Raw genomic sequence first — 19,277 nt, 5'->3', positions numbered from 1 at the left:
TGCGGGGAAGTGGGACCCTTCAACGAAGAACAAAGCCATGTCGCGCCTCGAATAACTTTTCTTCCAGAGCATGAACGTGGGCGCGTGTCGAAGCTCTCCAACTTTCCCCACATCCTCGCGTACCTTTCCCTCCTGGGGCAAGTGGTCGAATACCTGTCGCTTACACACTCTACTACATACGACCACAAGATGCCTCGGTATCTTCTCAGCTTGTCAGCTTCCCCTCACCTTTGGCATCGACAAACAAGGGTTCCAAAGGGGTCCGCGTTGCCTAAACCGGTATAGCAGCATGGACAGTCCAGAACATTTTAATTGTATACATTGTTGTAGATCACTGTCAAGATGTAGCTGTTGAACTTTCGGCCGTTTTATACCACGCCAAATTTTGGATTCCTCTCATTACCTATCATCGGGAATAGCAAACAAAATGGCCTCTCTCGCTCTCACCGCGGCAGGTGTGGCGGCAGGCTCGGCCTACCTCAACGCCCGTCTCTCGCTCTCCCACGATCTCCTTTTTGCCCGCATTGCCGGTTCATCCGTCATCAACATCATCAAGGCCGTCCGGTCCGGAAAGATCAACTTTTTCTACGTTCTCGAGAAGCAGGCACTCGACACCTCGTCTGCCAACCGCCCGTTCATGCTCTTTGAAGGCCGATCGTGGACTTACAAGGAGACATATGACAATGTTTTGCAGTGGGGCACCTGGCTTCGGGAGGTGAAGGGAGTCAAGAAGGGGGATGTTGTCGTCTTGAACTACCAGAACTCGGCCACGTTCATGATTCTGTGGTTTTCCATCTGGAGTGTCGGGGCGAAGCCGGCTTTCATCAACTACAACCTGCGAGATCAGGCTTTGACACATTGCTTGAAGGAGAGTACAGCAAGGCTGGCGTTGGTTGATCCTCATGTGGCTGATGCGCTGACGGACGATGTAAGAAAGAAGATGGCGGGCATGGAGTTTATCGTTACGGGAGATGATGTTCAACGGGAGGTTCAGAGGGTACGGGGGACGAGAGGCGATGATGAGCTGAGGAAGGAAGACGACTATGTCGCCATGGCTATCTTGATCTACACCAGTGGGACGACAGGCATGCCCAAGCCTGCTGTGGTCAGTTGGGCCAAGATCTTTACCGCCATCGGCCTGTGTTCCAAGGGTACTGGGATGAAGAAGGACGACGTCTTCTACACGGTAAGGCACCCACTTCTCTCTTTTTCTGTAGACTTGGCCCACTGTACTAACCCAAGTCATAGTGCATGCCTCTCTATCACAGCTCTGCCTCGTGTCTGGGTGTCTGCAGCGTCTTGTTTACTGGAGCAACGCTCTCCATCGGCAGGAAGTTTTCTACAAAGACGTTCTGGAAAGAGGTGCGCGAGACCAAGTCTACCATTATCCAGTATGTGGGCGAGACATGCCGATACCTGACGGTTGCTCCACCGGAGATCGACCCCGTTACTGGAGAGAACCTGGACAAGAAGCACCATGTCCGAGTCGCCTTCGGTAACGGACTTCGGCCAGATGTCTGGGATAAGTTCAAGGAGAGGTTTGCTATAGATGTAAGTTCTCTTGAGTTCTCCCAGATGCCAACAACCAGCTGACAGGCCGCTAGACAATTTATGAGTTTTATGCGGCAACTGAAGGAGCGCTAGGGCTTTGGAACCTGAGCCGTAATGCGTTTGGCAAAGGCGCCATCGGCCGATATGGTGCCCTTTCCACGCTCTTCCTCGGGCTTCGTTCAGCCATTGTCAAGATTGACGATGAGACAGAGGAGCCCTGGCGAGATCCCCAGACTGGATTCTGCCAGCGCGTGAAGAGCGGCGATGTGGGCGAGTTCTTGGTCAGCTTGCCTGCTGACGACGTCAACAAGAGATTCCAGGGGTATTTTGGCAACCAGAAGGCGACAAACTCCAAAATCATGAGGGACGTCTTTAAAAAGGGGGACGCATGGTGAGTCCCTGAGCCCCCTGATCCTTTTTGTTTACATGGTATTGACCAATATGACCACAGGTTTCGGTCTGGAGACGTGCTCCGCTGGGACTCGGATGGCATGATCTTCTTCTCCGACCGTATCGGCGATACTTTCCGTTGGAAGAGTGAAAATGTGTCCACCGCCGAGGTATCACAGGCGATGGGACTTCATCCCAATGTTCTGGAATCCAACGTCTACGGTGTCCAACTACCGAACCACGACGGTCGAGCAGGCTGTGCAGCCATTGCCTTTGACAGTCCAAATCCGAGCCGTGAGCTGATGGCTAGCTTGGCCAAACATGCGCGGGAAAAGCTACCCCGTTATGCGGTGCCTCTGTTCCTGAGAGTGGTCAAGGGCGTTGGTGAGCAGACAACAGGCACGAATAAGCAACAGAAGCATCATTTAAGGCAACAGAGTGTCAACCCGAGCAAGGTTCAGGGCGATGCTCTCTTTTGGTTGAAGGGGGACACATATGAGCCATTTGGGGAGACACAGTGGAAGGAACTGGAGGGTGGAAGGGTGAAGCTGTAATTATTCACGACTGGTTAGCTAGATTTCTCAATCTCAGGGTGAGGTATCTGAGTGACGACGTTTGGAATGAGCTACTGCTTGGCTCCGTATTTTACTGTCTCCTCAGGTAAGTCTTTGACGTCAATCGCAGTCGGGGAAGTTAGAGCATGCATGAAACTAATGCAGTGGCACACAGACATCTTTGATCGTCTATCAGCTTCATTCGTGTCAATATATGCGAAGCAGTGGATGAACAACCTCGCTATGAATGGTCCAGACTACGCCACACTGCAACCTAACCACAGGAGCTTGCTACGAGTTATGTTCGCATTGATAATCCTTTCATTGAGAATGGCGGGTAGGATTCGTCACTGTGCATGCGTTCTATATCACATCCCCATAAAGAGTGACTTGCAGTCCGATATTCGGGAGCTTTGTTCCCATATAAATCCGAGGTTCTCCTCAACAGTACTGATGTCTTGATTCAGACTCTGGACTTTCCACTGAAAGTAACATCATTGTGTATTCCCGAGCTTCGACACCTCCATCCAAAATGACCACAACCGGGACTGGACAGCAGAGCGCATCCGCGTCTGACCCAACGAGCGATGGACGAACATTTCAAGACCCCAAAAGTATGTTCTCCTCATTGCTCATTTTTCAACTGGTGGGCTGACATGTAAATGGAGAGTATCTGTTGCCAAATGATAAGCAGGAAAAGGAACGCCTCGGTAAGACAGCTACAGTCGTCGAAGAACCAGCTGGTCGATCAATCAGCTGATATGACAGGTTTCAGATAATCAATACATCTTGATCACCAAACTTCTGGACGGGAACCTCGCCTGGGCACCAATCAACGAGCCCCAGAATGTGCTTGACGTTTGCACAGGCACTGGAATATGGGCAATCCATTTCGGCAAGGCCCCGTTGACTTGATCTAGTCAAAAGACCATGCTATCTAACTACCAACTTGCTTCCAGCAAAACAACACCCAGCTGCCCGCGTCACCGGCATAGACATCGACAGCATCACCCCCGCCATCACTCCCGTCCCCTCCAACTGCACCTTTCAAAGCAACATTGACGCCCAAGACGGCCCCTGGTCCTTCACCCCGGACACCAAATTCGACTTTGTCCACTTCCGCATGATCCTCAGCTGCTTCACCCAGCCCACGCAGGTCTTCCGATCCGTCTACGAGAACCTCGCCCCCGGAGGCTACGTCGAGATTCAAGACCTCTGCGTCGAGATCCACTCCCCAGACGGCTCCGCCTCGGGCACGTCGTTTGAAAAGATTGTTGATCTGTTCAACCAGGGTTCCCTCAAGTCTGGTATCAGCATGACCAAGTCCAAAAACTACAAGAAGTGGCTTCAGGAGATTGGATTTGTGGATGTGGAGGAGCGGCTGGCGGAGCCGGGCTTGCCGACGACGGGATGGCATGAGAATGAGAGGGATAGGGAGATTGGCGAGATGGGGAGTGTCTCGATTCAGACATTCATCCGAAAGGGAATGCCGGCTTATTTGAGGGCTGCGGGGTTGGACGAGGCTGGTCTCCAGGAGCTGACGGAGAAGGCGGTGGCCGAGTTGAAGAGTGGTGAGGTGAGGGCGTATTATCCTTTGTGAGTACTTACCCACCCAAGCTCAACGAGCTTCAAAAGGCGCTAATCTGATGTGTCTTTACAGCTATGTCGTTTATGGCAGGAAGCCTTTGGATTGAGTTCAGCCAGGTGGTTGCTGATGACTGAAGTGGGATGTATTTTCAGGGCTGATCTACCGGTCCCACAGTTGATAATTCGGTCACACTGCTGTGCCTTGCGAGAACATGAAGGTCTAACGTCAATGAGAGTGGAGTGATGCCTAGGACGCAAAGAAAGAGTGGAACACCTTTTCCAAAAAAACAATTATATTGGACCAGCCAGTTCCACCCTCCAGGGATGCATCGGAATAAAACCCAAAACTCCTTTTACGTCTATCCAGAATTATCCTCTATATATTCGCTCATTCTTAAACCTCCTGGCCGTAGGTAGGCTTCCGCTCTGACTGTAGACTCCAATAAAAGAAAGAGAAATCTCACTTGTTCGTTGACTCCAAAGCAACGCAGGACTTCTTTGCTTACTTTCTCGCAGCCGGTTTGGATGGCAAAGTGGTCTTGTTGGGAGTGGAAGTCTTGCCGGGAGTAGGAGTGGCAGTCTTGCCGGGAGTAGGAGTCTTGCCGGGAGTAAGAGTAGGAGTTTTGCCGGGAGTAGGAGTAGAAGTCTTGCCGGGAGTAGGAGTAGGAGTCTTGCCGGGAGTAGGAGTAGGAGTCTTGCCGGGAGTAGGAGTCTTGCCGGGCGTAGCAGTTTGACCAGGGGTAGCAGTCTTTCCGGGAGTCGCACCCTTGACAGGGGCGGCGCCCTTCGTGCCCTATGCCGGAGTAGAAGCCGCCTTACTAGGAGGGCTGTGGCTTTTCCACAAAGCAAACTTCTTGAGCAGGTGGCTTCGAGCTGTGGCAATACCCGCCTTTACTTGTTTAGCAGTTGCGGGTGCTGCCTTGGTCCTCTTGGTACCGCTATCCTTCTTCAGTGCGCCGGCCGGCCTCTTCTTTTCTTGTGTCTTGCCCGACTTGGTCTTCTCGGTATCCATTTTTCTAATCTTGCGATTGGATCGGGAAGTTCGGGTCCTTAGTGGCGCGTGTTGTTAGCCAGCTAAACTTTGACTTCATCTTTTGCCTTTTCTCATATCAAGACCCAAGATACTACCTAGATAGGTAGGTAGTCTTACATATTTCATTATCTTTCGCCTCGTCCCGGCGGTACAGTTTGGCAATATCGCCATACTTGAATCTGCGGTTGTCACCAGGGAAATGGGAAGTGAGAAGCGCGCCGTCATGTGTGATGGCTGCCCAGTCTTCCTGCTTGGAGGCGCATACATTGTTGGCCGGGTCCAGGATCTTGTGAGCATGCGTCGGTCCAGAGTAGTGCGGTGCTCGGTACACCTGTTGCAAAGGCAATGCCAAATCAGTTTCTTCATACGCAGCATATTGTTGAGAGGGGCTATGATATTTACCTCAACGTCGCCGACTTGGCGAGGGGTATTCAATGGAAGCTCGTAAAACTTGCGCTTGTCAACTAAAGCTCGGTTAGCAAACAGGAACACGGCGGGTAGGCAGGGCTCTTGCAATCTTCTTCCAGCTGGGCCCATGTTTGGGCATTGATACGCCCACGGAGGGTGTAAGTGTCAGTGGGGTCTTCCCAGTCTGAATTCCAAACAGCCCATCCGAAGCAGTTGCATGTGGGGTCTCTGACACTGTCGCCGACAATTTGATAAGGAGGCTCGGTAGCGACGGCACATGATCGGAAAGTATTTCGCATCATCTGGTGAAAGTTGTCCCGTGTTTCGGCTTCCGTCTGTGTGATATCAGTAGCCATGGCAAGGGATTCTGGAGGTGGAAGGGGTTGATTTGAGGATATTGTTTGCTGGAGTAGGTAGAAACTTGGTGTATAAGGCGGTAGCTAGGTATACAAAAGAAAACTGAACTGATAAGAACTGAAGCTTGTAAAATCAGAAACAACTTCAGAGGGAGTTTCACACCATATATATAGCTGCTTTCAACACTAAGAGCGCATCATTCAGGCCAGCAACTACCTTAACAAGATGAATTCTCTCTACGGGCTGACAGTCTAAAACCGTTGGTTGCCCGTATGAAGGTGAGCACGTATCGCTGATGACCACAGGTTGAAACAAGAAAGCCGGTGCTGAAGTTGGCCTTGCGGTCTTCGCCGCTCATCCATTCTTGGTGACCAGGATAATAATCTAGCGCGGATTAAAAGACCTCTCTGACGGGAAAGTTTCAAGAGGTGTGTTGAAACAAGGCAATGTAGGTACCTTATCCCATGGAGAACACTTTCCATAGTGAACAAGAGCCAACTTGAGTCCCCTTGGCTTTTAACATTACCTAGACAATACATAAATAGGTACTCGCACTCACAGCTTTACGACCATGTATCCAAACGTCCGAGTATTCAAAATAAGGCGATACGGCGCTGTGATGCAGTTGTTGAGCTTTTCCTGTATTTCTGCGGTGTGAGGCAGCCACCAGCCAACTCGAAAAAAAGTCCAATTTAGCCCCATTCAGTCATCAAACGCCGCCGTGATGATAGATATCCAGGATTGTCCAACAATCCAAGGTGTAGGAGGTGTGTTTGGCCATAATCAAGTGAATTGTCCGAGGCTACAAAGTCATGTGCCGTGCTAAAAATAGCCTCCAGTGCACACAAGCTTACCTACCTACTTCAACAATCACATATGAGCCGCAAAGCCTCTCTTTTTAGACATCCAACAATTCACCGTCAATTTCATCGCTAGATACTCGCACGCTACATATCTTACCCATCCCTCAGTTCCAGGTTGCTTACGGGAAGCGCCATGACCTTCTTCGAGCATTGCGATCTAGACCAGCGGTTCACTTTGAGCAAGTCCAGCTGGACACCGAGAGGCCAATATGCCTTGGTTTTTGACTTTGACCAGCGGCGCGCTATCAAATTATACATGAACGAGGATACCAGTGATGAGGATGCCGTATTCAAAATCATGGCGAAATTTGTCGACAGTGGAGCCATAGGATCGGATTCGGTCTGGATCCAGGTCAGCCCTGACGGCAATGAACTCATCGATCAAGGTTCCGAAGTCGAAGAGGATTATACCATGATTCCGTGCTATTGGACAAGGGACCAGTTCCCCCCGACCCTACCCTCAGTCCGCCGTTCCGACCTTGTTGAGCTGGACCGACTCGGACTTCAGGTCGACCGCGTAGCCTACGATATCCCCGAAGGTCATACGAAAGAGGCGACTTTCAAGTATCTTGTCTATGAAAACAACATTGGGGCCTTTTGGGAGGAAGTCAACTGCATCATTGGCATGCACTCTCGCGGTACTCACCCGAACATTGTGTCGTTTGATCGCCTCGTCACCGAGACAGTCAAGGGTGTTGAGAAGATCGTTGGTTTTACCACCGAATTCATACCAGGTGGCACTCTCGACGATTCCAAGACACGGCTATTCAAATTGAAATACTTGCACCAGTTGATAGAGGTTAGTCTGGCCCTGCTCAGGGATATGGACCCGTCGATACTGACATTCACATTTTCCTAATAGACAGTCGACTTCTTGAATCTTGAATTGGGGGTGGTCCACGGCGATGTCTTGTCATGGAACCTCCTCATTGACGAGAGAACTGATAACATTTTGCTCTTCGACTTCAACTCAGCGTTTCCTCTTGGCGAGAAGCCAGAAATCAGCGATGTTGACCTCGTCGTTGTTGCCATGTTCGACGTTATCACACGGAGTCTCGGCAACGTATTCGACGGTGAGAGCCCGTATGAGATAGATGGAGTCCAACTTCTAGCTGCCGATCTCTGGGAAAAGGACCCAGAAGTGAATCTCGACGCTGATGTCTTCGAGTTTCTCCGGGTCCTCAAGGCATGGGTCGAACGCCGTAAAGCTGCCGAGGAGGATCCGGAGACAGAAGAGGTGACCCGAAACCCTGTTGAATGGCCGGAACTGCCCGACCCCCCATTGGTTGACTGTTCTGGTGTCATGGAACCGAGAGAGTCTGAGATGCGGCAGAGGTTGATTATGGCTGGCCAACCGTACATGGCATGGCAGCGCCCCTCCTCTCATGACTTGAGTTTACCAGAGAATAAAGGCAAAGTTCTCCTTGCGACTGGGGAATTTGTCTAAGACAAGGTAGCTATCTTGAGTGACTAATAAGCACACGTTAATGGAATTAGTTGCCGGAAAGAGATGCCGATTTCGGAGGGGGGGGGGAAGCATGTTGTTGCATCTATCCAGCCAACTGATGGTCTCAAAGTGTGAGTATTCTCGGTATCGCGGACCCTTCCGGGCAGTAGATTGCAGGAAGGTGCAACTCTTCGTCGCATTAGTATTTATAGCAACCTAAAGATTAAATCGCTGTTGTGGTTCCTGGAAACGGGAGCGGGTATATTGACCGCTTAATTGTATTGGCAAAGGGTTCGCCCAAAATCAGCGTCGTCGTTGCAACGGCAATATAGACGGCATACAACAGCTTACCCCAGAGCAGCAAATGCGATTGGTTCAACCTCCCTTCTAGGTGCGATCTGGACCAAACTCTACACAAAAAGCAGACCAGAAAATAAACAATAACCCAACGACCAGGTTATACCGGCTCGTTTAGTGCTCTCTGAGTGCCTCATTATAGAAACAAGAGTGCCTTGTTGACTGAATGCGGATGCTCCGTGAAATATAATTCAATATGTCAAGTCAGCTTGTTTACCATTGCCAAGATGTCCGCTTCCATACCCCAGCTTGACGGCCTGCAGTCTTGTTGTTTGCACGAACTATAAGAGTCTTGAGAAGCGTGGCATCGTGAGGTGAGGATAAGCAAGTCTCGAGATACCCACCAAACTCTTCTTTTTTCCCGTCACTCACAATGCTTTCCAACGTTGTTCTTGTCCTCGGTCTCGCCGCCAGGTAGGCTTCCACCCCTCAAGCCTTCGAGTACTGTACTGTACCCGTTGCTAACCACAACATAGCGGCATTCTCGGTCAAATTACCCTGACACCATCCACCGTCAGGACTGGTCGGCCTGGTCTTCCAACAGAAACACAGACTGTGACGGCTACTGTCACCAAGACCGAGACCGATGTCAAGACCACAACAGCGACAGCGACGTCAACACTCACCCTTCCCGCTCCTCCAGCTTCCACCGTCAGTGTTACTGTCGTCCGCACCATCACCACTGTCAGCACCACGACGGCAACTGCCACCCGCACCATCACAAGCGCCACCACTGCTGTATCGACCGTCAAGCAAACCATCACCGCCACTGTGACGCAAACCTCGACTTCGACTCTCACCAAGCCGTGTGGTGCGGCCTGCCCCACGATCACCCAGACGGCCACGGCGTGCAGAAGCTGCTTCGTCCCTCAGTGCACCACCACGTCCGTTCTGACCCGTCCTTGCGGATGTGACGGTCCTCTTCCCACGGCGGCCATTTCGTTCCCTTGCTCTGATCCCAACGCGTGCAACAACATCGGGTGCACCACTGTGTATGCCATTCAAACCGCCAGGTGCTAGATTGGACGTTGGTAGGGATGGGGAAATAGAAAATGGGGTGTAGTTACAGACCTAAAAAATGAAGAAATCATTTATCAGCATGTTGAATCGAGCAATCTGTCTAGTGAGAGTTTCTTGTCGTGTCCCATGTCATTGTAGTAGGGGATGCCGTCCTCTTTGACAATGGTTAAAATGTTGAGAAAGAGCCAAGGAGTCTTGAACTCGAGGAGAGCGACAAGCCTGTCGCCGGTAGCTCGATGAGACCTGCAAGGTAGCTTGAAGATATTTTGTGGGAAGGCGGGGTCGCAAGTAAATTTAGAACATTTAAGCGCTGGGGTCCAGAACATGGCTCCACAACAGCCCCCTGCTTTGTGGTGCAAATAGGCGCGGTACTTGATGCACCCGGTGAGTCAACGCCTGTGTTGACCATTCAAGACCACCAAAATAGGGATTTCGCCAACAGGATGGTTATCCGATATACCTATCGTCTTTACATCAGTTGTCAGCCGAGCACGGTCAGCACCTAAAAATGACCATTCAAGCGGTAAAACGCTTTTGAAGCCAAGTCCACCTCGACATCAAGCATAACAGCTGCCCTCTTGGTTGTAACCTTTCTGCCTCCCCGAGAAAGCCTGGGCAAAAGCCATCAACGCCTGTCAAATATCAAATCCAGTCAGGTCTTGCGGTGAACTGCACCGACATGGCAAACACGCAGCCAAATGCAAGCCGCACTTATGTGACTGGTCGACGCCACCATTCGACTGTGCATCCAGCTTTTGGATGCTACCCACCTGACCTTATCTTTAGATAACCACTTCTCGATGCTTGACGCCGCACACAAATTACGTCGGACTTGCGAACCCAACAACGATGTCCACCTTCGCATCGAAACAGGTGCTTGGCGGTCAGATGCTCGTTGATCCACGGCATTGATGCCACTGTGTAGCCGGAAGGCTCAATACCCGCCAAGGTGGTTGGCGAGGTTCACTGCCGCCCGGGACCAACCATCCATTGCAGATGCTGGGACATGGGTGGGTTTGAGGCGAAGTCCAGCATGTTTCTTTGTCCCCGATGGCTGCCATACCTACCTAGATCCAACCAAGGGGGCCATAATAAGGCCTGCTCCCCCGTCTTTCTGGAACGCCGCAAACCGTGGTGGAAAATCAGACGATTACCGCTTTGTTGCTGCGCTTTGTTTGTCGTTGACACCTTACCTACAGCATCTCTTCTGGGTCGTGCCACGCTGCGTGTTGATTTGTTCTGGCATTTTCAGGCACCACGACGCTATCTAATCCCAGCCCGATGAACCAGCTGTTGATGCTTCAAGCCCAACAGACATCGTGAAATACGTAGTTAAGACTCCCCAACCAACAAGACTTACTCCCTGTAAGTTGTTCTTCTCATCTAGCTGTTTCTTTCAGCAACATTGTGCTCTTGAAGAACAACAGCAGAAGGAATACTGTCAAAAATGCCAACCACGTTCTCAAGTCGATTATTAACATCATCAACAGATCCTGTTCCAAAGCAACCACCTCGGTCCTCTTTATCCTCGGTCGAATACGGTCAGCCCTTTTTTGCGGCTCGATCCAAACACAAACACCAGTCAACAGCCAGGATGTTGGGAGGAGGGAAGACTCTGGCCCCCCCAAGCGGTACCAGGTTGCGAGACCGCCTCAGCGCGAGCTTTTCTTCTTCACCCTTCTCATCACCACCTCCCTCTGTTCAACTCACACCTTCTTCCACCCCACTAGCCGAAACGAGCGGTAGCCCCTCCAGCAACGGTGCAAACCCTCAAGAGGAAGACGTCATTCTGTTCCCCAAAGTGTACCAAGATGCCTGGGGAGCTGAAGATGTCTCCCGGTCGGATATTGACCGAGCCCGCATCTTTCTCCTCCGAATCGTCTCAATGAGTGGCGACACTACCGCCATCGACAAGCTGAGAGCTATCCTTGCCGACCCTTCTTATAACAGGACCGTTCCCGCTCTCGCCTATGCCGTCCAGACTCTACTCTATCGCAACCGCCATGCGTCCTTTACCGTCACCCCGCTGCTCCAAGCCGTCCGGTACATGCTCCTCAAAGCTCGTGTGCCCGAGAACCCGTACACAGACCGTGCCCGAGCCGTGCTAGATTTCTTTTTCGACCCCGCCCTCCAGAGAAACCTCTCCCCGCTGCCGCCCGGAGAACTGATCAGGATGCTGTACCCTTCCGGTCGACTCAAGGTGTGCATCATCGGCGGCGGACCCACCGGCCTAGCATCCGCGATATCCCTCGCCGAGCGCGGCAGGGGTAAAGTCGAAGTCCACGTCTGGGAAAGGAGATGGATCATCACACCCGAAGGAAAGGTTGACTACCCTGCCACGGCCAAGAGAAGAGACCAGGTCGTGACACTGCAGGACACCGTCACCAATCTTCTGTCGCCAAGCTCGTATGAGGCTCTGTTCGCAGGCAGGCCGGAAAGAGTCTGGCCAGGGAGCGCCAATATCCAAATCAGAAAGGTGGAGGATCGGTTTCTCAAGCATTGCCAGACGGAGGCGTTTTCCGGGCTGATTCACTTGCATGCTGAGGGTGTGACTAGGGAGGAGCTGGCAGCTGGGAAGTGCGGTGATTTCCACGTGCTGTTGGGTACCGATGGCGCGGCGTCGTGGGTTAGAAAGAGTTATTTTGATGGGTACGAGACAGAAAGGGGTAAGAGTTATGCTCTGGGCTTGGCCTTTGACAGGGGCGCGAGAAATGGGCTTCCGTGGAGCCAACCCCTGAATATGTTTTTGACGTTGGGACAGACAAGGTATTTGCTCAACGCTAGTGATCATGACGGGAGAGGCTACCTCAACATGCAACTGACCGAGGAGGAGTGGCACAAGATGGTCAGCGTCGACGGACAACCGATTCACTTTGGCCGTCCGGCTTGTCTGAGAAGACCTGATGGAAGCATCCCCGAGGGCTTCGATGAGGGCAGGGTGTTTGCCCCTTCAGAGGACCGAAACTCGCCGTTGTGGAAAGCGATTGAGGATGGACTCAAGCTGTTCGGGTTCAAGGAGAGCGAGGTGATCAACGTGGTGCGGATTCCCATCGTGGTCCAAGCGGTGAGAGAAGGCGTCCATATGTTGCCGCTGTCAGACTCGTCATCAGTCACAAGGCCTCACGCTCTTGTTGCTGTAGCAGGCGACGCAGCCATGACTGTGCACTTTTGGCCAGGTCGTGGGTTGAACAGCGGCATCAAGGCTGGTATCGCTCTTGGTGATGAAATTTGCCATGCGCTGAGAGGTGGCAAATTTGCTGGCTTGGAGCTGAAGGCCATGAAGGAGTACAACGACTTCATCATGAAACTCCAGAATCGGGAACATGACAAGCGGAGTATCCCTATCCTGAATCTGTCAGGTTCGCCCGAGATGTTGGGTTGGCTGTTGGACAAGGCCAGGTCTGTTCCTGACGAGGTTGCTATTGAGTGGTAAGAATCCTGGCTCCCTTGGTCGTTTGACCGAGATTGCTAACATCATACTGCAGGTTGGTAGGAGCCATGGTACAGCTTGCTAGCCGTCTTGAGCAACGTCGCGACTGGCACTTCCCTCCCGAGGCAAACATCGAACCACAGATCCGCATCGTTCTTCGGCAGCTTCACAGCCAGACCCTTCGTGAGATGGCTGTCAGTTTCCCCTGGCCGACTCGCGAAATGACAGGCGCCGAGGTTCTCCCCATTCGCTCGACTAAACCCATGGAGAAAGTCGCCTGGCTCGAAAGCGTTTGGAAGTTGTTGGACAGAGACAGCCGAAAGAAGGACGCCTCTCGAGGAGCCTCCCCCGGACCGGCAAACTTGTACGAGAATATGAGGATGAACGCACAAAGATCGAAATCGCCAATGAGGGGAAGGGACCTCAGCCCACAGCGGTCACTGTCGCCCCCGGGTGAGATGGGGAATATGGCTGCCCAGATGGAAGGTCTGAGGATGAACGGCGGCCTTGGGATCACCAATTCCAGTTGTACCGTGCAGCGATCTGCAGGCACTTTGAGCAGGCGAAGTGCCGTGAAAGAGAGGGTCCTGCCATCGCCTCTCTCATCAGTGAGTTCTAATGACCACTGGAGGCATCCAAATCTGTCCCAGAATTTGGACGTGCCTTGTATGGGTGGCAATGGAGACAGATATCAGTCTCCTGCTAGGCGTTCGAGGTCACCGGGCCCAATCACTGTCAGCCCAGTGTCACCAGACCCCGCCATCAACTTGACAAGAATGTTGAGCGTCAAGCGGCCTCCTGGGTCAATGTTTTCGGATGCTATGGCACTAGCGTTGTTTAGGGTCGATGATGATGGTCGTATTCAAGATGTTGCTGCTCGATAAGGATCAACGGTGAGGTGAGTGTTGGCGGGGGAGATTAGACAGTCTTGATCATGAGGAGAAGCAATAGTGATAATCTGAAACCAGCCTGGAAAGCATGTTGTTGCTCTCTTTCTTCAACCCAATGCAATACAGAGATATTTCCTAACCCTAGTTTGTTCCACATTGCAACAACTGTGTTTGCCTGACTGTACGACTTTGTTTATGAAACATCAATGAAAACAAATAATGGCGCTCAGGAGCACTTCCACCATCGCGCTTTTACCCATAAAGATCAATCCACAGCACCACCTACTTAATCTCAAGTAATCCATCGCCAAGCGTGTTAAACTACACCCCCTGATCACTCCAACATCCGACAATGGCGAGTTTCAACCACTTCGACTCCCAGGACCCCATTGGCACTCCCCCGTCCCCGGTCGCTCCCAAGTACGAAGCGCAGAAAGCACAACTAACTGCTGTTCTCAACCATCCAGCCAGCGGGATGCTTTGCTACTTTCGACCAATTTCCGACCCACCCCCCTGCTGGCATCTGCGTTCGTAATGTTGGACATGTGAAAATGCTTCTGTCTCAATCCCAGGCAGGCAAGTTGATCAAGTGCGCACGGCAAGCCCCGTATGGCAAGGGAAACGAGACTCTGGTTGATACGACGGTTCGCAACACGCGCGAGCTGGGCCCTACGCAGTTTGAGCCCCGGAACACAGAATGGCCAGGTTACTTCAACGACACCTGTACCGAGATCGGCAAGGGACTGGGCATCGACGCACCCATTAGAGCTGAACTTTACAAAATGCTCATCTACGAGAAGGGTGCCCTTGTCAAACCACACACCGAGTAACCTGAAGTCTCATGATATCACCTGCTCATAATCTTTTGGGGGAGTTGTCGCTGATAAGTGATTTTCTTCACAGCACCGAAAAGATACCCGGCATATTTGGCACAATTGTCATCTGCCGGCCTTCAGCGCATGAGGGTGGTGACGTGGTAGTCACACACTGTGGCCAGCCGCAAGGTTTACAAAACGACCGAAGCCAATGTCTCGCTCACTGCCCTGAAAAATAGAGACTCGGCACAGGCCCGTGTTCTCAAAGATCTCTCTCAGCAGCTTCCATTTCAACTCTTCGTCTCTCTCTTGGAAAAAGAAGATTATGGGAGTTGCATGGATGATTTTATAAATCGGAATACAATGAGGATGATGATGATGATGATGATGATGATGATGATGATGATGATGATGGTTATATTGATCGGATTGATATCCATATGCGATCAAGGAAGCCGAAGAGTCTTCTGTACAAAATCGACGATCCCTCGCCCCACGGCGCGACCTATTCTGTTAAATGATTCTTTGACTTGGAAGGAAAGGTGGTGGGCAAAGATCTAATGCTTGATTGGGACAGTATCCTCGATGAATCCGGCTTCGACTCTGTGATGGTGGAAGAAGAGGTTGATGGGTACATGGGAAATGAAGTAAGTGCCCAATGATGTTGCCCGGAGCCAGAAGGCCCGAGCTAAACTGCTTTCAACACATAGGGCGTGGGCCCAACCCATTGGTATCGTGTTACAGTAAGCACATTCCATAACCATCTTATTCTTTAGATAGACCCTGGTCTCTAACTGGAGTTGATAGGCTGTTGTGCTTGTACGTCAGGATCTAGTTCCTACGTTCTTAGGTAGAACAGCACGCTCTTGGATCGCGACGAATTGGGAATAAAGGTTGGGAGATGAGTTTGATGCTTTCTTTTCGTATCGGCCGAGGTAGAGAAGCTTTGAGGGCATTCAGGGTTTCCAATTTGGATATGGGCTTGCTTCCAACAGAGTGAATGGTTCTAAGATGGACAGAAGAAAATAGCACCGCAATATCCTTGAAGGATGAAATGAAATGTGTTTTACATCTGATACCCTGAGAAGCTGTACACCAGAAATCACTTCTTTCCCCTCTTCTTCGCGGCAATTCTCGACAAATCTTCGCTCATCAACGTGTCTCGTTCAAACCCATTCTCAACTTGATCCAACAACCCAGCTGCTATCTCTTGAACAGCAATCTTGGGTATCCCAACCGCCGTCATCAAAACTCGCTGGACGACAGGTACAATGCTGCCATACCCCATGATCAGGCCCGGCTTTGCAATAAGGACTTCCACGGCACCATGAGACTTCTGTGCAAACTCCAGAATGCGCGACTCGGCCTCCCCCTAACGTGATGTTAGTAAATACCTAATTGAACCAGAGGATGACAAACGTACACGCATCAGCAGGTAATCTCGCAGAGGCCACATGGGCTTCTTTGTCTGGTCTCGCTCACAGTTGTACCCACTAATGTACACGAACCGAAAGGGCTTGCCGTTTGCATTGTCGCGCGGCAGTTGACTGATTGTCTCGATGCCCTTGATGGCGTAGTCGCGACATACCTTGACGGTTTGCTCCCAGGGGTACGACCTGGATTTCGCCGGCGTGATGGCGATCGTCCTGGGTCTATTAGCTTGAAAGACAACGAATACATGACCTACCCAAAGAACATACCAAATACACGCATCGGCATTGGAGAGCTCTGCTTTGACACTGTCCGGGTAATCCGCACCAAAGTCATCGATGATGACCGATTTGAGCTTGTTGACGTCGGCAGTTGGTCCGAGGTTCTGGGGAGTGGTAGCTGGGCGCCGGCCGAGCGCGACAAGAGATGTGATTTGTGGATCGGAAAGGGCTTGACGGATAACCTCAGCCCCCACGAAACCTGTTGATCCGGCGACGGCGAGTTTCATGATGATAAGTTTGGTTGCGGTGACGATGAAATTGTTCGGTGTTGCCCCGCAAGGTGAGAAACAATGGAAGAGTTCCGTTGCCTATAACCCCCAGTTGATCTTTTCCGCTTTTGATGCAACCAATCATGATTGAGTGTAACCTCAGATTCAATTTCATAGTAAGTACCTACTTAGGTATACTAATTCGGAGACGACTAATATCGACAAGATATCCAAGACCATCATGCTCCCCTATCACCTAACACAATACCCGCGCTTGATAGCCAACCACACGAGAAACACCAGATTACCCAGTAGAGTTAACAGCGAGAGTATCAGAAAAATACAAGTCGCAATGCGAAAGAATGGGGACTCCAACGACAAGCTTAGCCAGAGCGAAGTGATGGAGATGGTGGCAATGTTAAAAACGAGGCCGTTCCAGCTCGAATTCCAGTACAGTTCGCGCCTGGACATGCGGTGAAGCAGGTTGATAAACGCAAGTACCAGCCAAGTGATGGCCATTCCTGCCAGAAGCAAGGCGAATATCAACCCTATCATGTTCAAGGGCAAAGTTGCCAGGGACGGGCTCAGTTTGTGCTGTATCGCTATGCCCTCTGCTGGCGCCACGCCATCGTCTCCACTAACCCCTGAATCCGTTGCCGTGGGAACAACGCCTCCTAAATCAGAGCCATAGTTTGCTGGCGGCGGAAAAACAACCTTGCCAGCAGCGTCCCCAAGGAAGAGCAACGCAGCTCCTGCTTGGCCGAGGGGGCCTATGAAGAAGAATATGGCCGTCGTCAGCTCCGGTGGTGGCCAACCGGTCACCAGCAGCAGCTCATGCATCAAAACCGAGTAGACAATCATCGTCAAAACCAACACGGCCCCCACGGCGCAAATCGAAAAGAAAATAACCGGCTCAGCCAGCCTGTCGTCAAATATCCTGTGTTGTTCCGGCCTCACCCCGACTCCAGGGAGACAAAGCGCCGCCCCAATCAGCGCACCAGTCGCAACGCCAGTGACACCCCCCAACACGGCCAGCAGAGGCGCAAACCTGCCGTGCGCCGTCTTGGATTTGACGCTGCTGCTCGACATGAGAACCGTGAGGATGGCAAAGCCAGTCGCCACAGCCCACACCATTCCTATCCACCAGCAAACATACACCGCTATGCCCCACCCCCGTGCCGGGTGGACTCTCCCCTCGGCGACAACAAACCCCGCAAACATGACCAGACCCAGGAACGAAGTCGCCCAGAGCGGAAGAAAGGCAAACTGAAGGGAATCGCGCTCAATGATCGGGAGCGACAGATTGCGCCGGGGATAGAACCCTACTCGAAGGAGGAACAAGGGAGTGGCTATCGAAAACAAGATCAAATCCCCCATGAAGAAAACGTCGGATATCGTCCTGAGGCCTCGAAAGTCGATCGATATCCTGGGAAGAAGGCGCATAATCATCGCCAGCAGCGCGAGGGAGGCTGGCGTGGCGAACCTAAGTCAAAGATCAAACAGAGTTAGCCGTCATTCTCCCAGAACAAACACACACAATCTGGGAATCCGTACCACAGAGGGGAAGCGCTCTGCAAAAGGCTCACCCACCGACGATGAAGGCTCGGCCTCCTCAAAGACTCTGCCCTCACCCTTTCCGTCTTTTCCACATCCATCAGCGTCTGCGTCGCATCAGACGTGTACCGCTGTCGAGTGATGCTAGCGTGTCTACTGCTTGTCGCTGTCGGGGTGCGTGATATCGTGCGAGTCGGGAAAATGCCACCAGCCTGTGCTCGCCCGGGCTCATCTAGTTCGTCTTTGAAGCCACTTTTGAACCTGTCCATCCCGTACACGCCATGGCGCCTAACCTTTGGAAGCACTGGACTCTCAGTTTCCTGGCGTTGGGTTTCTGGCGGTTGCCCTCTAGCGATCTCAACAGGCCCATTTGAGCTAGGATAGCTTCCCGTATCACTTTTGGGGCTCTGCCAACTTTGCGTCGTGGGGGTGCTTCCGGTCTGGATGGGGAGAAGGCCGCTCATGGTTGTGCTCGTTGTGGTGCCAGTTCCATTTTGTGGGGTGTCCTGATGTGTGAGGGCAGCCGACATGAAAACAGTGGTCGGTGGAGTTAGGGACGATGATATTGAGGATCTCGAGATCCCAAAGAACTCGTAGATTTTGGAACTGTGCCGAATTATAGTCGAGAAATAGACTGCGTCTCGCCAGTTGTCGGCCTTGGGTGGTGGCGGTCGTATCTGGGCAACGCTGTCCTGGCTGTCTTCGAGTGGACTTGCGTGTATTGACATCGTGGCGGTTTGAAGGCGTCAAAGCAGGTTATCCCACGAGCTCTGGCAGCATCGAGTGGCTGGCTTTAGAAAAGACCATGGCGGTTGACTTGGTGATGGAAAGCTGTGGGCTAATATTCCATCACGATGACAAAGTGTCTGAGCGATTCTTGGAGATCAGTGGCAATCTGCGGTGCTGCTCCAGACTGTAAGCTCCCCGGGTGATGTCATTGTCTGGGTTGTGAGTGCTCGTGCCCATGTTCAAAGCTGACACTTCCCAAGGTAACTAGGTCAGCAAAAATAAGATGGGTTCCTGATGTTGGCAGATGCGTTTTGTTCTAATCAGGTACAAGAAAGAAAACAAAAGGGGGTATAAATTCTGTAGCAATGCAT

At 51.7% G+C, this 19,277-nt stretch overlaps 9 protein-coding genes across 9 annotated transcripts; 6 read left to right on the top strand and 3 right to left on the bottom strand.

Moving 5' to 3' along the window:
* Positions 1-31: 31 nt before the first annotated feature.
* FAT1_1 (long-chain fatty acid transporter fat1) lies at positions 32-2,495 on the top strand (the record flags this gene model as incomplete). The annotated part of the gene is made up of 4 exons (XM_062910437.1): positions 32-1,186; positions 1,249-1,551; positions 1,605-1,942; positions 2,003-2,495. Exons 1-4 carry the CDS (start codon positions 428-430, stop codon positions 2,493-2,495), a joined length of 1,893 nt encoding a protein of 630 aa, XP_062769333.1. The 5' UTR covers positions 32-427.
* A 532-nt stretch (positions 2,496-3,027) lies between these two features.
* On the top strand, positions 3,028-4,454 carry QC763_214000 (uncharacterized protein; the record flags this gene model as incomplete). The annotated part of the gene is made up of 4 exons (XM_062910438.1): positions 3,028-3,109; positions 3,164-3,205; positions 3,455-4,091; positions 4,156-4,454. The coding sequence occupies 4 exons, from the start codon at positions 3,028-3,030 to the stop codon at positions 4,187-4,189; spliced, it is 795 nt and encodes a 264-aa protein (XP_062769332.1). The 3' UTR covers positions 4,190-4,454.
* A 130-nt stretch (positions 4,455-4,584) lies between these two features.
* On the bottom strand, positions 4,585-5,879 carry QC763_214005 (uncharacterized protein; the record flags this gene model as incomplete). The annotated part of the gene is made up of 5 exons (XM_062910439.1): positions 4,585-4,875; positions 4,978-5,131; positions 5,268-5,446; positions 5,518-5,579; positions 5,675-5,879. 5 exons carry the CDS (start codon positions 5,877-5,879, stop codon positions 4,585-4,587), a joined length of 891 nt encoding a protein of 296 aa, XP_062769331.1.
* An 884-nt stretch (positions 5,880-6,763) lies between these two features.
* Positions 6,764-8,190, top strand: QC763_214010 (uncharacterized protein; the record flags this gene model as incomplete). Its single annotated transcript, XM_062910440.1, has 2 exons — positions 6,764-7,542; positions 7,606-8,190. Exons 1-2 carry the CDS (start codon positions 6,877-6,879, stop codon positions 8,188-8,190), a joined length of 1,251 nt encoding a protein of 416 aa, XP_062769330.1. The 5' UTR covers positions 6,764-6,876.
* Positions 8,191-8,920: 730 nt separating this feature from the next.
* On the top strand, positions 8,921-9,672 carry QC763_214020 (uncharacterized protein; the record flags this gene model as incomplete). Its single annotated transcript, XM_062910441.1, has 2 exons — positions 8,921-8,961; positions 9,024-9,672. 2 exons carry the CDS (start codon positions 8,921-8,923, stop codon positions 9,565-9,567), a joined length of 585 nt encoding a protein of 194 aa, XP_062769329.1. The 3' UTR covers positions 9,568-9,672.
* Positions 9,673-9,997: 325 nt separating this feature from the next.
* Positions 9,998-14,069, top strand: QC763_214030 (uncharacterized protein). Its single transcript, XM_062910442.1, has 3 exons — positions 9,998-10,932; positions 11,058-12,996; positions 13,053-14,069. Exons 2-3 carry the CDS (start codon positions 11,162-11,164, stop codon positions 13,879-13,881), a joined length of 2,664 nt encoding a protein of 887 aa, XP_062769328.1. The 5' UTR covers positions 9,998-10,932; positions 11,058-11,161; the 3' UTR covers positions 13,882-14,069.
* A 369-nt stretch (positions 14,070-14,438) lies between these two features.
* On the top strand, positions 14,439-14,941 carry QC763_214040 (uncharacterized protein; the record flags this gene model as incomplete). The annotated part of the gene is made up of 2 exons (XM_062910443.1): positions 14,439-14,713; positions 14,791-14,941. The coding sequence occupies 2 exons, from the start codon at positions 14,439-14,441 to the stop codon at positions 14,939-14,941; spliced, it is 426 nt and encodes a 141-aa protein (XP_062769327.1).
* An 805-nt stretch (positions 14,942-15,746) lies between these two features.
* Positions 15,747-16,641, bottom strand: QC763_214050 (uncharacterized protein; the record flags this gene model as incomplete). The annotated part of the gene is made up of 3 exons (XM_062910444.1): positions 15,747-16,074; positions 16,126-16,348; positions 16,403-16,641. The coding sequence occupies 3 exons, from the start codon at positions 16,639-16,641 to the stop codon at positions 15,805-15,807; spliced, it is 732 nt and encodes a 243-aa protein (XP_062769326.1). The 3' UTR covers positions 15,747-15,804.
* A 234-nt stretch (positions 16,642-16,875) lies between these two features.
* On the bottom strand, positions 16,876-18,905 carry QC763_214060 (uncharacterized protein; the record flags this gene model as incomplete). The annotated part of the gene is made up of 2 exons (XM_062910445.1): positions 16,876-18,106; positions 18,178-18,905. 2 exons carry the CDS (start codon positions 18,903-18,905, stop codon positions 16,876-16,878), a joined length of 1,959 nt encoding a protein of 652 aa, XP_062769325.1.
* Positions 18,906-19,277: the final 372 nt, after the last annotated feature.

The sequence above is a fragment of the Podospora pseudopauciseta genome, assembly GCF_035222475.1.
Source record: "Podospora pseudopauciseta strain CBS 411.78 chromosome 2 map unlocalized CBS411.78m_2, whole genome shotgun sequence".
Taxonomy (NCBI): Eukaryota; Fungi; Ascomycota; class Sordariomycetes; order Sordariales; family Podosporaceae; genus Podospora; species Podospora pseudopauciseta.
The sequence above is the reverse complement of the archived record's forward strand: the minus strand, read 5'-3'. Positions and strand labels throughout refer to the sequence as shown.

Coding starts and splice junctions, on each gene's coding strand:
- QC763_214030 (XM_062910442.1), top strand. CDS start 11,162: ATGTTGGGAGGAGGGAAGACTCTGGCCCCCCCAAGCGGTACCAGGTTG. Junction 12,997..13,052: donor GACGAGGTTGCTATTGAGTG/GTAAGAATCCTG, acceptor ATCATACTGCAG/GTTGGTAGGAGCCATGGTAC.